We start from the raw sequence: 16,883 nt of genomic DNA on the forward strand, positions 1-16,883 counted from the left end.
CGTGGAGAAGAGATAGTAGCCAGAGTTAATAATTATAAACAAAAAAAAAATAATACGAAAGGTGCAGTTCATGTACTTGGTCTTTGATAATGATAAGTAAATTAAGTAATTAAAATTAATGTTCGAATTAACGAATGAAGTTGCGACCTGCGGTTAACAAGTAAGTATACCTACTTCATTTACCTACTCGAAATATTCTTTTTAATTTTCAAATACCTAGGGCTTAATGTCTGATCGGCCTTTCTAAAAATCTTCGGATCGAACTGTAGACCTTGGAGTTAAACTAATAGACACCACTAGACCATGGAGGTCGTCACGCGTGTTTTAGCAGTACATATAATTATTTGACCTTTATTTATGTAACTATAATGAGATATAAGACCTTAAGGAATTAATTATTCTTGAGTTCTTGAAATAGGACTAGGTTACTTCCGCATTTTAAATATGCGTAGGTACCTACTGGTAATTTATTAATTTAGTAGCTTGAACAGTGAACAAGATAGTTATATCATTAACATAGTGTCATATTATTTAAAATAGTAAGTCAATAATGTACTTGTAGAAAATTTTAAAATAATAATTGTTTTTAAAAATAAAAAACTTAACCGCCTTACAAATTCCCGCCGATTTCATTTCAAAAGTATTTACATACCTACCTAGGTCTGACCTTAGAGTATTAAACCAACCGGAGTGGCCATTGGCAGGTGTTCCCCTCTCGCCAAAGGTTTGAGAGCGCCGGTCATAGCGGTTTAATGGTCATAGTTGGTTTAATGCTCTAAGTCTAAGACCTAGGTAGTTGAATTATTGCTAGGAAAAAATATTTGTATATAGTACTTAACACGTATTTACATATTTTTACACACTACACACCACAGAACAGCGACTCAAATCAGCTCACGCCTCACAGCTGCTTGCCGCCAAATTAAGTATTGAAATTTGAATTGTCAAGAGATAATAGTTGTCACTTGTCAGCTGTCAAAATTATTTATCAAAACGCGAGTGCCGACTGCCGAGGCCGTGTTGATTTCTATAATATTTTTCCAAATAAAATTGGTAATAAACAGCTTTGAAATGGCTCGTAACATCTTTAAATTGGGAGCCCTCGAAGCCCAAAAGACTGCTTTCCTGTTATGTGATATTCAAGAAACTTTTCGACCTCACGTAAAACACTTTGGCGAAGTCGTAAAGGTTGCGAATAAAATGGTATGTATTATTTTTATCAATGTTACGTAATATGTGACGACTATTTGATTATTTTGGTGATATAGAAACATACAAAATGATTTTGTAAATCCCCATTTAAAATGTTTATTGCTTTTTACTTTTTAAAAGCCGGCGGTTTTAGATTTTACTCTCCCTGGGCGAAATTTTTTATAATATATTGGAATTAAAACTATGTACTTTTAAATTGTGAAAAGAAGATGATACTAGAATATAATAAAGATAGAATCCATTTAAATCTAAAGTTTTGTGTATGCAATTCTAGAGATTAGTCTTATTACATACACAATATTATACTTGTAAGAGAGTTATCTAGTTATAACATAAACATTAAAATAAATTTCTACATACTATTGCACAGTACTACCATTATTTCCAGATGGAAGCAGCGAAACACTTCAAAATACCAGTTTATATATCAGAACAGTACCCCAAAGGCCTCGGACACACAACCAAAGACATAAACGTTGAAGACGCAGCTTTAGTGTATGAAAAGACAAAGTTTTCTATGTACACACCTGAATTGCAGGAGAAATTGAAGAAAGATGTGCCTGATTTGAGTGCTATTGTTTTGTTTGGAATTGAGGTAAAAATATCTGTTGTTATAATCATGAATGTCTTTAATGGCTCAATAAATATAGTAAAAACAAATATGCTTTATTAAGATAAACTCATGAATTTATCTTAATAAAGTATGTTTTTAAATTTTTTGTATTGTTAACAGTTCGAATTTCGATTGGAGATTTGCGATTCGCGTTACGAGGTTTTTAGATGCGATAGGAAACACAATAGGAAAGGCGGTGGCGTATTAATCTGCATTAAAAAAATTTACAATGCTCTCATCACTCAAAATGTTCAATGTGGTAATGTAGAAAGTGTTTGGCTGTCAATGTCGGGTGATATGTTCGAAGATAAGGTGGATTTCCACATTATTGCAGCTTACCTGCCTCCTTCTTCAGATCTGCCTAATCTCTTAAGGTCTTTCAGTTCTGCGTTGCTTTCGATTCATGACAATTATCCCAATAATAATTATTTAATCATTGGTGATTTTAATTTACCCTTTATTTCTTGGGTGGATAAATTTAACTACAGCATTAACAATTATTGCAATTCGGATCTTTTAGAAGCCAGTTTGGGTTTTTTAAATATAACTAATTTAATGGGTATGGGTCAGTTTAACCATACACCAAACTTTTGTGAAATTTTGGATCTAGTTTTCTCTAATTTAAGTATCAACTGTCAGGACATTACTTCTAATTTCTTAGTCAATATGGATAGATTTCATACACCTCTATTAATTACAATTTACGACATTAATAATAAGCCATTACGACCACAGTTTGGTAAAGTAAAAAAGTTTTTTAAAGCGGATTACGATGCTATCAACTTAGAATTAAGTAAATTTAAGTGGGATGAAATTTTAAACTCTGGATCAGTTGATGATGCTACCAATAATTTTTATGGTATTATAAGGTCATTAATAGATAAATATGTGCCTTCTGTTCGTATTTCTTCGCGTCGGCGTTATCCAAAATGGTACACTCCGGCTTTGATAAATATCATAAAAGAAAAATATAAATTTCACTGTAAATGGAAAAAATATAAGAATCCTAGCGATTATTCAACCTTTTCACTACTCAGAGCTAGAATAAAAGAATTAAAAGTAGAAGTTCACTCAAATTATCTTTTACGATGTCAAAATTCTATTAAATCTTCTCCTAAGGAATTTTGGACGTATATCAATAATAAACGTAGGAATTCTAGCTATCCATGTTGTATGTCTTATCGTGGACATATGTTAAGTAAGGGTAAAGATATGTGCTCGGCATTTAGCGATTTCTTTCAATCTGTTTTTCGATCAGACGATTCTGCTGATCTTGTAAATCCTATTAAGGAGTCAAATGTAGCCGACTGTTTATGTTCAATCTTTCTTACCGATAAGGATCTAAAAGCATTATTCAGAGAGCTTGATAGTCGGAAGGGTGCTGGGTCCGATGGTTTACCTGCAATCTTTGTCAAAAACTGTCAGTCTGGTTTAGTAATACCCTTACGATTACTCTTCCAGCGTTCTTTAAACGAAGGAGTCTTCCCTAAATGCTGGAAGGAAGCTTTAATCATACCCATACACAAAAAAGGATCTAAAAATGAAATAACGAATTATAGAGGTATATCTTTACTTAATATATTCGCGAAAATGTTAGAGAAAGTTGTACATAAACACTTATATAGCTCAACGATTAATTGCATCCCTTCCAACCAACATGGCTTTGTTAAGTCGCGTAATGTCACTACGAATTTATTAGAATTAACACAATTTGTGAATAGTAGCATGAATGAAAGAGCGCAGGTCGACGTGCTTTATACAGATTTTGAGAAGGCTTTCGACAGAGTCAGTTACAATATATTAATTCGCAAGCTTTACGCGGTTGGCATCAGAGGGAATCTCCTCAGGTGGTTGGAGTCGTATATTCGAAATCGTAGTCAGTCTGTTATCTTGGGAGGCTATAGTTAGATCTGACTTTGTTGATGTTACTTCCGGAGTCCCCCAAGGATCGCACCTCGGTCCCTTATTGTATAATATTTATTTATTTGATATTGATACTTGTTTTAAAAATTCAAAATTTCTGCTTTATGCTGATGACAAGAAAATTTTTAGAAAAATCACGACCCCTCAGGATTGCCTCTTACTTCAGGACGATCTCAATAGGCTTACCGATTATTATAAATTAAATAAAATATCAGTAAACATAAATAAATGCCAAAAAATAACTTTTTCTCGAAATAAGGCTACTAAAATTATACGTTTTGACTATAAAATTAGCAACGAAATTATTCCATCCGTTACGTCAGTAAGGGACCTAGGTGTGATCCTCGACGACAAACTTAGTTACCGCATGCACATTGAATTTATTTCTCAAAAAGCCTATAAAAATTTAGGATTTGTTTTGAGACAAGCTGAACCCTTTAATGATTTGGCATGTTTGAAAGTTCTGTACTATGCTTATGTACGCAGTATTCTTGAGTTCGCTAGCGTCATCTGGCGACCTAGCTATAAATGCCATATAATAAAATTGGAAAAGATTCAAAAGGTATTTGTTAATAAAATGAACTATAAAAATAAACAATATGACTTGACCTATTCACAAGCTTGTTCTCACTATAAAATAAATACCTTAGAGGATCGTAGAGACGTAATCGACCTTATGCTATTGTATGATATTGTCAATAATAACTTTGATTTTCCTGTTGCTTTAGAATACTTACAGTATCGTGTGCCATCACAACGTACTCGTCATACGCCTCTCTTTAGTGTGCCAGCAGCCTCTACTAATTATCTCAAACATTCAACCTTTCTGAGACTTCCGAATAATTATAATAATAAATTCTCCTCGGCTGATCCCTTTCAATTATCTCGCACGAAGTTTAAAAAAGTAATACTACAGCTTATTGACCAAAATTGTAATGAAAATCACTAATAACACACACACATGCACACACACACACACACACACATACACTTCACTTTCACTCACACATGCATAATGTCACCTTTATACTTAATTGTAATATAGGATTTGTTTATTATTAGTACTGTATCTTTTATGTTTTCTTTTTTGCTCACACACTGTATCGTATTGTTATTGGTGTACCTTGTAATTGGCGTATAGTATTGTATAATGTTCTATTTAATTTATGTTTAGCTGTAAGGTACCTTTTAGAAAGAAATAAATAAATAAATAAACAATCCTTGATAAGTAAACAAAGTTTGAATTCAATCTGTTAATTTAAAGTGGCTCAAATTGAGGCTTAAGGAGTAGGTTACATATTTAAACAAATACTTACTGTCTTACCACAAAAAACTTTAGACAGGGTTTAACTTAAGCGCGGGTTATCTTTAATTTGGTTTTGTCATTTTTCACATAGACAACTATTAAAGTGACAGATCCCTGGTTTTAAGTTGTATTTAAATTGTTTTGTGGTAATACCAACACAATTTGATGAAGTTTGGTACTAACTTGATACAAACATACATGAAAAATTGACAAAGATTCATATGTTTCTGATTGTTTTTATTACAGACTTATTATAAGACACTAGCTGTGCTCCGCAGTTTTACCCGCATTGCACCGCTCCTGTTTGTCTTAGCATGGATGATAATATATAGCCTTCTTTGATAAATGGGCTATCTAACATTGAAAGAATTTTTCAAATCGGACCAGTAGTTCCTGAGATTAGCATATTCAAACAAAGAAACAAACTCTTCAGCTTTATAATATTAGTAAAGATTAATATATTTTTCAGGCGCATGTATGCATAGAGCAAACAGTTATAGATTTACTCAATGAAAATTTAGCAGTGCATGTCTTAGCTGATGGAGTATCTTCAAGGTCTCTTATGGATAGGCAGTTGGCTTTGCAGGTAATATCATTTTGTGTTTATAACTTTTAATTTCTATTCACGTAATATTTATGTATTATATGAAGTTCCTAGTACTTGCTTATTACTCATGATTTTACTTGTGTATATTTCAATGAATTTAATATAGATTAGCTTCCGCCCGCGACTCCGTCCGCGCGGATGGTTTATTTCTCCACTTTGAGTAACTCTGACAATGACATCTTATAAAAAAAATTTTAATCTCATATTTGGGTTTAGTATCGATCCAGTAACACTATTATTATTGCTATTTATTTCAATATTTTCGAACATCTATGGATAAAACTGAAAAATTAAGATTTATTTTTTTTCTACATATTTTTCCAGGAAAAAAAGTATCCTATTTTACGCCCAGGATAATAAGGTATAATTATACCAAGTTTCATCGAAATCGAACCGTTAGTTTTCACGTGATGTCTGAATATACAGACAGACAAAAAATTTTTTTAATCACATATTTGGGTTTGGTATCGATCCAGTAACACCTCCTGCTATTTATTTTTTCAATATTTTCAATGTACAGAATTGACCCTTCTACAGATTTATTATTATAGATTTACATCTCCTTAAAATATTTGATACAGACAATTGCTTAATGATCTCTTTAAACTTTCTAGCTTTTAATTATATTTAATTTTACATACTTAACCACCACATACAGGTGTATATTTGTTACTTCTCTCAAAAACCACTGAACCGATTTTGATGATACTTTGCAGTTAAGTAGCTCATTGAAGAGAATATCACATAAGCTACAGAAATACTTGCCTATGCCCGTGGGTTGGTGTTCAGATGAAACCACACGGCTCATATAAAATAAATAATATATTAAAAACTAATTTGTTTTTTTTCAGCGGTTACAATCAATCGGCTGTTTCGTAGGTACATCAGAGAATGTTCTCTTCAAACTACTAAGGGATAAGAATAATCCAGCTTTTAAAGCTATTTCCAAATTAAATACAACACCCACAGCAGATGAGTTTGGTGTGAATACCCGCAAATCTGTACTGTAAAAAACTTATTTTAGCTAGAAGCTATGACGTAACAAAAAAATAAAAAAATTATACTTACACCGATTTTATTTTTAAGTTGTATAACGATTGGGAGGCGGGATTCGAACTCCCGTACCGTGGCTATACCTAAACACTCGGCCAACCGTAATTCCACTTCATGAATAGAAAGAAAAAAACAGGTTCAATAGAGATATATTAGAGCCATTCATTTGGCAGTTTAATAATTAAAATCAGTTCAACCGTTATTGAGGTATAATTTGATGAATACAATTTTTTTATAATACTAGTCCGGAGTACCTGTCTGGACTTCGAACAGGTTTACACGGGATAAATTTTATAGTTTATGATACTCTATAAAGTTTAGTTTTCTAATAGTAACACATAATTTTTAAAATCAGTCGAGTCAGTTAACAAAATTGCAAATATTTCCTCCATGTAATATGTTGGATAGATGTTATATGCTATTAACAGCCAAACAGATTTTAAATTAAAACAACACACACGAATTTAATTTTTCAGGTTACATATTATAATGAACTTGCACACGCATATAGTAAAAATCTCGTTTATCTAATAGATATACTCACATACAGATTTTTCTTGTTTCGTGTATTTTTATAACAATAAAAATGTTGCTTGTTTTCATATAATAAATCATAATATAATATAGGCATGTACTTGGATAATTATATTTTTGGAACGAAGTTCCTTATCGCGCGTTGTGAAAGGGGGCTAGACGGAAAAAATTCTTAGAGCTAGCGCGCACGAGCAACTTTGTCTCCGCAACTATTTTGTCTCTCCCATCAATTTGTATGGGGAGTTGCGTCGCTACGTGCGCGCACTTTCATACTAGCCCATGGGTGAAGAGACAAAATAGTTGCGGAGACAAAGTTGCTCGTGCGCGCACTGTCTTACAAAAAGTTGTCACGACACTTTTTGCTAGAGTTGTGCGGCGTGCGCGTGGTTCTCTGTCTGTCTCTCTCTAACTTAACACTTCGTTCCATCCGGATGTCCCTTGACATCGCTCAAGTTTTTTCTTGGACCATAGGTATTGGTGATATTTTAAGGCTGTTATGTAATCAATAGTTTATTTCATTATTTGTATATAATTTATAATATTTGTAAGTATATTAAATAAATGTTAAATAAAAATTGTTTTATTTCAAAAGCGACCACTTTAGTTGCTCCTTTGCCGATTGTAGGACCTGTAATAGAGAAAATAATAATGCATTTATTAATAAAGGGTTGTTAATTATTATTTTTTATACAATTTATACATACTTGTATCTAATATATAATAATAAATATTTCAGGACCACACACGGCACGATCTGATCCCATACTAACTACTAAGCTTTCGCTTGTGTTATGGAAACCAGATGGCTGATAAACATACATATATAATTTTAAATAAATACTTATATAGATAATTAACACCCAGGCACAGAGCAAACATCTATGTTTATCACACAAATATTTGCCCCGGATGGGAATCGAACCCACAACCTCTGGCTTGGAAGGCAGGGCCACTACGAACCAAGCCAACCGGTCAGTCAAAGTATTTACCCCATGATTAACAAAACAGTAATAAATATGCATGAATTTGATTAATATTACCCTCAAAGAGGAATACCCAAAAACTATATTATTTTATTAAAAATTAACTTATGTAAGGTTATGTAAAATATATGAATAAATAACATTACATTAATTTACAATGAAAAATAAATAAAACAAATATTCCCACAAAAATTGGTGAAGAAACTGAAAACTACTTTTTATACAAGTTAAATAGAAAAAGTTAATAAATATTTATAAAAACTAATTTATCCAATGTTATTTTTAAGATAGAAGTAGTTATAATGGTAAAGATGCTGATTTAATTATTATTTTAACCACAAAAATCTATTTAAATGATGGTTATAAGTGCATGACCAAAAAGGGTGTAAAAATAATAACAAAAAATGTATAAAAAATAAAACTATTTAATCATAGAACATAAAATCAAATGTTAATAGAAAAAAAAACTAAAACAATTTCGTGTTGCCATTTCTTGAAGCTAATAATTGTTATTCATTAAATTGAGTAGAACCTGAAATAATTAATAATTTTAAATAATTTTTTAATAGAATCACAGATAAATTAAAATATTGTTATTTACACGAAATTAGAATAACAAATATTAGACCAAAGCCACAGAGTGAAAAAAAAAGTTAAATGACACATACAGTGACACAGATAAAATATAGATTAGAGATGACTTGACAGATACTAAAAAATCAATCTAACGGACGAAAAAGTAATATATTATATATACAAATATTAAATACTAGGTAATAAAACATATATTTTTTCATAACATTTACGTAGATATTTCTAACTAGGAATAATTTTTGTTATATTTTGTTATTTTCCATGTAACTAGATTTTAAAGTTATGAAATGGTTTATAATGTGTAAGTTAAAAAAAAACTTTAAAATGTAAATGCGTTTTAGTGACGAACATTAAAAATTTCACATAGCACAAACGTAATTATTGTAAAAGACAAAGACATAAAATAGACGAAATGTGTTTCTAACATAAAATGAAGTGGTGCAAAAAGTTTTATTAAACCTCAGTGAAGAAGCCACACGTTTCATGTTTTTTGGGACATGCAAATTTTGTCCCAATTAACAAATCGCTTAGGAATTATAAATGTAAGTATATTAATAATACATTTTCAATTTTAATTCTTAATTCATTTTTCAATAATGAATATATCAATGAAAAAGGAAAAAAATACAGGAGTATGTTTAATTGCAACTGATTGTATTAGCCTAATGTTGGAATATGATTGTCCTACGAAAATTATATTTTAATCCTAGCTCAAATGGCGGAAAAAACTAGCAATTTCTTTGTTAGTTACTTATAGTACAAGATCCCAGGGCCGCCAGACCTCACCTTTCTGACGGATGAAATGTGGACGATTGGGTAGTGTTAGTATGTGCTACCATCGTACATACGTCAGAAAATAGGTGAGGTCTGGCGGCCCTGGGATCTTGCTCTATTACGTTTAAAAATGATAACATAAAATATTTTTATATATTTTTTCATATGGAACTTGGGTTAATTAAATAATTTACCTGGTTTATAATACTAATTATTAAAACGTCATTCAGTAATATTTGATGATCTGAAATAGTTACAATAATAATATATAACAGTGTTTTAATACTAAAAGAGTTATTTTTATTGTAAGTGTCTACTGTCTAGAATGAACTTGAGAAGTAATATAATACAACTGAGAAAAATTATTTTATCAGTAAAATACTTATTAAACTAAGCATGGCTTTTTCACTAAGATTTTTTGAAACACAACAAAAATACTTAATTTTTTTGGATGGCACAAAATATTCAAGTGACATAAGTTCTTGTACTCTAATTTTCTATCTTTATTTTATTGTCACCCTAAAAGACACAAAGAATAGGTTGATCAGCATAAATTTTACCAGTAATTTAAATTTTTGCCTTTTCTATCAAGGTAATTTAATTCTCACTTTATCCCTATTCTACACGAATAATGGTCACCCTATTCTTTACATCTCCCACCCTCTACGTCACTCTAAATGTACGTAATAACATTGTCCCATCAGTCCCGAAAGGTGGTATACGTGTGGTCACCCTACCAGAAGATTTTGTTAAAATTGTCCATTACCTGCGCAACTGTTTGTTCGCCGAGCGGCACGTCTTCAGTGCGGAGAGCCGCTCTAGACACTATCGATGTGGGATCCGAGTCCAGGATTACACTGAAATGTGGTCACCGTAGTTTGAAAATAGTTTTTGTATTGTATTGTTTTGTGTTGTATACTTATATTTTACTAGCTGCGCTTCGCGGATCAACCGCATTGCTCCGCTCCCGTTAGTCTCAGCGTAATGATATATAGCCTATAGCCTTCCTCGATAAATGGGCTATCTAACAAGGAAAGAATTTTCCAAATCGGACAAGTTGTTCCTGAGATTAGCGCGTTCAAACAAACACACAAACTCTTCAGCTTTATAATATTAGTATAGATAGGTGTTCTATGTGTGTGCTTATGTGAAAAAACAACAAACATCCATCTTCACAAACTTTCGCATTTATTAGGACCTACCCGCCATCACAAATCTCATCGAACGCCAGCATGACAGCATCCAAATTGTCAAGTATCGTCCGTTTCTCGACGTTTCTTCTCAGCAATATACTGACTGACTCGTACAGCGCGTTCAGTACTGATTGGAGGATTAGCTGAAATTCGTAAATAAAATAATTTAATTTTTAATTCGTAAAAAATAAAACTATTTGTAAATAGTTGAAATGTTTGTATGTGCATGTGTGCAACTTCTAAATGACTGCTCCAAATTGAATAAATCTTTCTTGTACATGTTTGTTATTGCCAGGAGAAGGTATGTATATAGAAAAAATTTAGTACAGATAAGTTATGATTGATTTATTTAGTAAAAAAAAATTGTCTGTCTGTAAAGTCGGTTTACTGACGATAGTTGAACGTGACAACGTCCGATTGTGCTTCTTTGTCGCTCGTTCCGCGCTCTCGCTTACACTTCAAGCCTTACATGGAACGCCTCAGGGCGAGGTAACGCCGCATGAGTCATGTTTTTTCGTGCGTGCAGCCGGCTCTATCGAATTATAAGACGTTGTCACGTCAATATGAAAAATTATAAATAAATGTAGGTATTTACCTCATTCTCATGTGAGCTCCCCATGACGTAGAAGAACAGATCAACGTTATTCTTGTAAACGCAGGTCAGACCATCCAACATTATAATTTCTGCATTTGCCCTGAAAAAACAAGTAATGCCCGTTTTCACCAACGACCCGTAAAATTTAAGTGTCACCTAAGTCAATTTGCTTTCACCGACAGATAAGTGTCACATAAATCGTTAGGTAGCCCTTAAAATTTAGGGGGTGAATATTCGATCCCCTAAGTTAAGTTCAAAAAATTTATTCAAAAAAAATATTTATTCAAAAATCAAAAAAGTTAAGTTTAAGTGACAGATATTTAGGATAAATTTAACGTATTAAAAATGGATAGCGACGAGGATACAAATATTAAGAAGCAATTGAAGATATAGAATTATAAAATAACCGAAGTTTGTTAAGGCGAACGCGAATTTACCATGAAAGATCAAAGGATTAAAAAAATATGATGACAGATAAATTTTGTACACGTTTTCTCTTTTCTGCCATTATTCTTTATAATATAATTACAAACACCAAAAAAATAACACGAATCAAACAACGAATGCAGCCGGCAACAAAATGAAAACAGACGCGATGACATTGTCATTAAAATGTCACTGTGAAGTGTGATTTTAGACAAAATATAAAAAGTTGTTTTTTTTTGTGTTTTTATATATTTTTAAGGTAAAGAACTCAATATTTACACATAAACTGAGTGAAATTAAGTGATTTTTCAACTAAATATCAATAGAATCCTATAGTCGATACACTTTTCGACTAACATTGCGTAGCATCCCCACACTAAACGTCACTTAACTAGGGGTCTCTTATTTAGGTGACCCTTATGATGGTGAAACAGAATTTAGGTTAGGTAGTGATTTGAAGGGTCCCTTAAAATAAGGAACCCTTACTTAGGAGACTGTTTAAGGGTTACTGGTGAAATCGGGCATTAATCTATCAAAATATAATGTTGTTAAATTAATAATAAGACTTAATGGTAGTTAAATTATTTCAAAATTATCTTTATTTTTATGGTTGCCTGAAAGAGATTGCTTTTAAGCAATTGTACACTTTTCAATTTTATGTATTCATTTATTTTAAATTTCTCTTACATGTACATGTACAATGAAGTGTGAATAAATAAATAAATTATCCCATTACTAGCTTTCCACTCGTGTTTTCAAAGAAAAACCTGCATTATTCCCGTTCCTGTGGGATTTCTGGGATAAAAAGTAGCCTATGTCTTATTCTAGTAACAAACATCCATACATGCATCCTCACAAACTTTCGCATTTATAATATTAGTAGGATATACCTGTGTGTTTTATTGAAAAGATTCTTTTCAAAAGCCTTCTGTTCCTTGGTAGTTGGCAAGATGTCGCTATCGTAATACTTGGCCAGGATTCTGTTACCGTCATTGTCTAGTATACACATACCCTTCACAATGTATAGGGTAGGTTCCTGCAAAGTAATTATAGAAATAGAAATAGAAATAACTTTATTGACACAAATAAATAGGTACAGCATTGATAAATTGTAATTACATTGAATTTATTAATTTAATGTGAAAATAGTTATGTTTTATAGTAATACTAGCTGTTTCCCGCAGCTTCGCCTGCATGGAAAAGATAAATTTTAATGGTACAAACTTTCAACCCCTATTCCATTACCTTGGGGGTTTAATTGATCATCATTTCTTAGCAGACTTACGTCTACTACGTTTTTCTTACGTCCTAACATCTACCTGAATGCTCAATTTCAGCCCGATACGTCCAGTTTGGGGTGTGCGTTGATAGATCATTATGTCAGTCAGTCACCTTTACCTTATATATATTTATTTAGGATTAGAGATATAGAATAATAAGAGGATCCGATAACTATAGGACGTAAATTATGACCAAAATGTGCATTTAAAACAGTATTTGAAAACAGTTGTAATAAAGTATTTGTTGTGAATTGCTATTAAAATGAGGTGTCTGTATTGATTCTAAATACACAACTTGCCATTAGAACTTACAATATATCAATAAGATAAGTATCACCTATGGTAATTTTATGAAATATTTGTAACATTTACTAAACTACACGAAATATGTAATAGGAACATTGATACATTTTATTTCATGTATTATTGATGCACCTCGCATGTTTACTTACGAATAATGATCCTTCCATGGTTATCTTCTTGTGGACCATTTTTGGAATAGAAATTTACAATACTTTTATCAGAATTTAGCAAAACAATAAATTCACGAATAATACAAGATTACAAGCCACACTGTTTATAAATGACGTCTGACGTGTTAAGTTTAAATTTTGACGTTGACAGAATGACGTGCCAAGGGTTTTGTTCTGCTTGAATACCACAACGATTTTTTGTAAAAAATATGATATTGCAGAATCTTAATTTATGTTGAATGGTGGTTGAATGAATCAATACTCGAACGGCGAATGTATTTGATTTTACGTAATAGCAGATTACTAAATGTATATTTTGTTTTTGATGCATAATTTTATTTTTCTGTAAACGGTAGAAGCATTAATGTAAAGATTGGGAAACTATTACTGGAGAACATATGTTTTTTTTTTATTTGCATGTGTTAGAAACCGCTTTGATTGAAAGTCTTTGAAAATATATTATCTTTTAATTTCTGGGACTTTTGGACAAGTTAAATAAATAATTAATAGTAGCAAGAGTTTATAAAAGTTATTGTTACACCTGTTACAAATAAAAATGTAAAAGTTTGTACACTTTAATATTGAGAAAATTGTACTAAAATTCTTCATTTAAAGTTTTAGCTATCCTTCCGGGTTGTTTGGAATAGAACGCTTAAAGCACTATCCACTATCTTTTACATTTAGCTATCTTACGCCAGGAAGAATGTTGCTTCTGTTATTTTTAAATGAATTTCGATTTATGGTGTGCATATAACTATTTTATTTAAATCGTTAGTTATAGAATAAAAGAGGCAACAAAAAAGTGTATAGCAATTACACTAAGTATTACTTTAGGTATTATATTATCTTGGTTTCTCTGTCTACGTATTATCATGTATCTGGGGTAATGGGTAATATTTATCAGACATTATTCTCAGAGATACCTGCTACCTACATTTCTTGGTATATTTATTTTCAAAATACCTACATTTTTAAGCATTTTAATTAACGATTTCATATTTCTTAAACAATCACATCTTACAATAGAAGGTTGTGCAAAACCAAACTATTATCCAGACCTTTTCATAGTCTGTTATTTGTTAGTAAATTAAAAAAAAAATCTAGTTTTTTAATAGTGAGCCGTCAAATTTTCCAACACGGTACGTGTGCAAATTCGCAAATATCTCAGACGTCATTATCAATTTTGAAATGTGATAAATTGGCGATCTGTTAAATTTAAATCGATAGACCTACATCATTCGAACTCAAGACATGAGTGAATCACACGCATGTACAGTCGAGTGGAGAAATTGATAATTAATAATTATTTTATTTATTATTAATTAATATAGTTAATAATATAATAATATATTCGATCCAGCAAACGTTGTACTGCAAGGACATTCTTGTTGGAACGAAGTTCCTTATTGCGCGTTGTGACTTGTGAAAGGGGGCTAGACGGAAAAAATTCGTTGTAAGCCGTGCGGCCGCGGCGCGGCGTGCGCGTGGTCTGTCTAACTTAACACTTCGTTCCATCCGGATGTCCCTTTACATCGCTCAAGTTTTTTATTGAAGGTAAATAAATAAAAAAGTTGATATACTATTCTTAGATCTACTAAATATAGTTTTTTTTTAATATCAAATTGTTCAAGCCGTTTTAGAGGATGATGTTTACAAACACTGTGATACGAGAATTTCCGAGATGTAGGTAATAATGTCATACTTTATATTTTCTTTGTTTTAAGCATACCTTTTTTTACAAAGAATTAGGACTATTGGTTTAATAATTAATAAAGTTTAATTTAAAATCATTAACAGTCGTGTAAATGGCCAAATAAATATTCTTTACACTTTTCACCTCGACTGTACTTCCAATCAAGGCATTTTAACGCAATATAAACTGTGCACAACAGTACAACTATTAACCCGCGCCGAGTAATTATCAAGTGATTGTGACGTAATCAATTTGTGCCGCTTATCCACAGATAATATAAAGCTTAGCGCCGTGGGGGTCCGTGTGTGGGATTTTCCTAATTTAATAATCCTTTGATTAGTGTTAAAAAACATGTTTATGTAATTTTTAAGATGTTAAATTGTATTTTTTTATTGATTGTACAAGATTCTCTTATATGTTATTGCTAAGTTTTATAATTGACTAGCTTTCTGCCCGCAGCTTCGCCCGCTATGTCTAAAACCTAATAAATTATTAACTAAAATCTTCCTCTTAAATCACTCTATCATTAAGAAAACTGCTTCAAAATCCGTTGCGTAGTTTTGAAGATTTAAGCATACATAGGGACAGATAAAGCGACTTTGTTTTATATTATGTAGTGAAGTTGCATCATGTTTTAGCGGTGTAGGAATTTGTATTGCATGTCGGTGTATTATTTCATCTCAAAGTACTTATCAGTCTATAGAAAACAATTTAAAATTTCTTTGAAAAAAAACGGTAATGTTGCTTGTATAGGTTTTAATATTAATTATATTATATACCTAATATAATAAATATTAAAAATACCACCTGGTATTTTTAATATTTATTGTATTAGGTGGTCGTGATGAAAACTGTATAAAAGTACATAGTTTAAATTTGTTTGGAATACAAGTATCTATTTTCACTGTCACTAGGTACATACAGGTAAATTAGCTTGGAGAAATTTTTGCGTTTGTAGTAGTGTATGGTCAGCAAATAAAATAAAACAACATTTTATTTTTAGTTTTTATTTTATACATATATATAAGGGATTTTAAATTAAACTATATGTGTTTCTCCTCTGAAAAAGATGAGACTTTATTTTAATATTTGCACATTTAACATACATATAACTTTTACATTAACAATGTTACTAAAATGAAAAATTTACTAACCTGAAAAAGAAACGACATTTAAAGTTTAATTCTTTAGTTTGAGAAGTCAAAGGCTTGCCTCGACCATGTTTTAACACTGGAGCCATATTGAATTAACAATATAAAGTTACAACACTTACACACAAATTAAACACTAGTTATGGCCCTGCCTTCATACAAAACTGCTGAATACGCCGTTCGCACGGGAATAGAATGTGGATGCGATTTCCCTTAGTTAGCATCCAAGCTTACGTCTTTATAATTATTAAACTGTATAAATTCATTCTTTAACTCCGGTCTGCATCGTGCAGACATGGGTGTAAAAGTCTCATTTTAGCTATTAAATGTAGTTTTTAAGTACATCTGAGTTTTCATTTGGGGCCTCCGGCTGCGGGACATGTAATTCACTTCAACAAATATTATAACAATAATAACAAATAATAACAACAATCAACAAATACAAAATTTATCAATTAAACTACGTACATAAT

General features: G+C 31.4%; 2 protein-coding genes across 3 annotated transcripts; one reads left to right on the forward strand and one right to left on the reverse strand.

The window, feature by feature from the left end:
* Positions 1–976: 976 nt before the first annotated feature.
* LOC149896487 (isochorismatase domain-containing protein 1-like) lies at positions 977–6,719 on the forward strand. The gene is made up of 4 exons (XM_090117544.1): positions 977–1,203; positions 1,601–1,807; positions 5,524–5,640; positions 6,513–6,719. The coding sequence occupies exons 1-4, from the start codon at positions 1,072–1,074 to the stop codon at positions 6,669–6,671; spliced, it is 615 nt and encodes a 204-aa protein (XP_089973670.1). The 5' UTR covers positions 977–1,071; the 3' UTR covers positions 6,672–6,719.
* A 1,023-nt stretch (positions 6,720–7,742) lies between these two features.
* Positions 7,743–13,686, reverse strand: zetaCOP (COPI coat complex subunit zeta). Of its 2 annotated transcripts, none has more exons than XM_090117546.1 (6): positions 13,546–13,686; positions 12,704–12,849; positions 11,388–11,487; positions 10,802–10,935; positions 10,366–10,456; positions 7,743–7,876 (listed from the first exon to the last, which is right to left on the reverse strand). In XM_090117546.1, exons 1-6 carry the CDS (start codon positions 13,582–13,584, stop codon positions 7,829–7,831), a joined length of 558 nt encoding a protein of 185 aa, XP_089973672.1. In that variant the 5' UTR covers positions 13,585–13,686; the 3' UTR covers positions 7,743–7,828. The 2 variants fall into 2 exon arrangements, with proteins under 2 accessions (XP_089973672.1, XP_089973673.1); XM_090117547.1 differs by lacking the exon at positions 7,743–7,876 and adding an exon at positions 8,639–8,763.
* Between the last annotated feature and the right edge of the window lie 3,197 nt (positions 13,687–16,883).

Source organism: Colias eurytheme, chromosome 28 (genome assembly GCF_061535395.1).
Source record: "Colias eurytheme isolate Ceu_HAF_F1 chromosome 28, ilColEury1 Martin Lab GWU primary, whole genome shotgun sequence".
NCBI classification, from domain to species: domain Eukaryota; kingdom Metazoa; phylum Arthropoda; class Insecta; order Lepidoptera; family Pieridae; genus Colias; species Colias eurytheme.

What these genes read in the sequence shown, in the direction of transcription:
- LOC149896487 (XM_090117544.1), top strand. Translation starts at nt 1,072, where the DNA reads ATGGCTCGTAACATCTTTAAATTGGGAGCCCTCGAAGCCCAAAAGACT. An exon ending in TAAAGGTTGCGAATAAAATG is followed by an intron (nt 1,204 to 1,600) that starts GTATGTATTATT and finishes CATTATTTCCAG; the next exon opens with ATGGAAGCAGCGAAACACTT. An exon ending in TTGTTTTGTTTGGAATTGAG is followed by an intron (nt 1,808 to 5,523) that starts GTAAAAATATCT and finishes TATATTTTTCAG; the next exon opens with GCGCATGTATGCATAGAGCA.
- zetaCOP (XM_090117546.1), bottom strand. Translation starts at nt 13,584, where the DNA reads ATGGTCCACAAGAAGATAACCATGGAAGGATCATTATTC. An exon ending in GGAGCTCACATGAGAATGAG is followed by an intron (nt 10,936 to 11,387) that starts GTAAATACCTAC and finishes TACGAATTTCAG; the next exon opens with CTAATCCTCCAATCAGTACT. An exon ending in GCGAACAAACAGTTGCGCAG is followed by an intron (nt 7,877 to 10,365) that starts GTAATGGACAAT and finishes TCTCTATTACAG; the next exon opens with GTCCTACAATCGGCAAAGGA.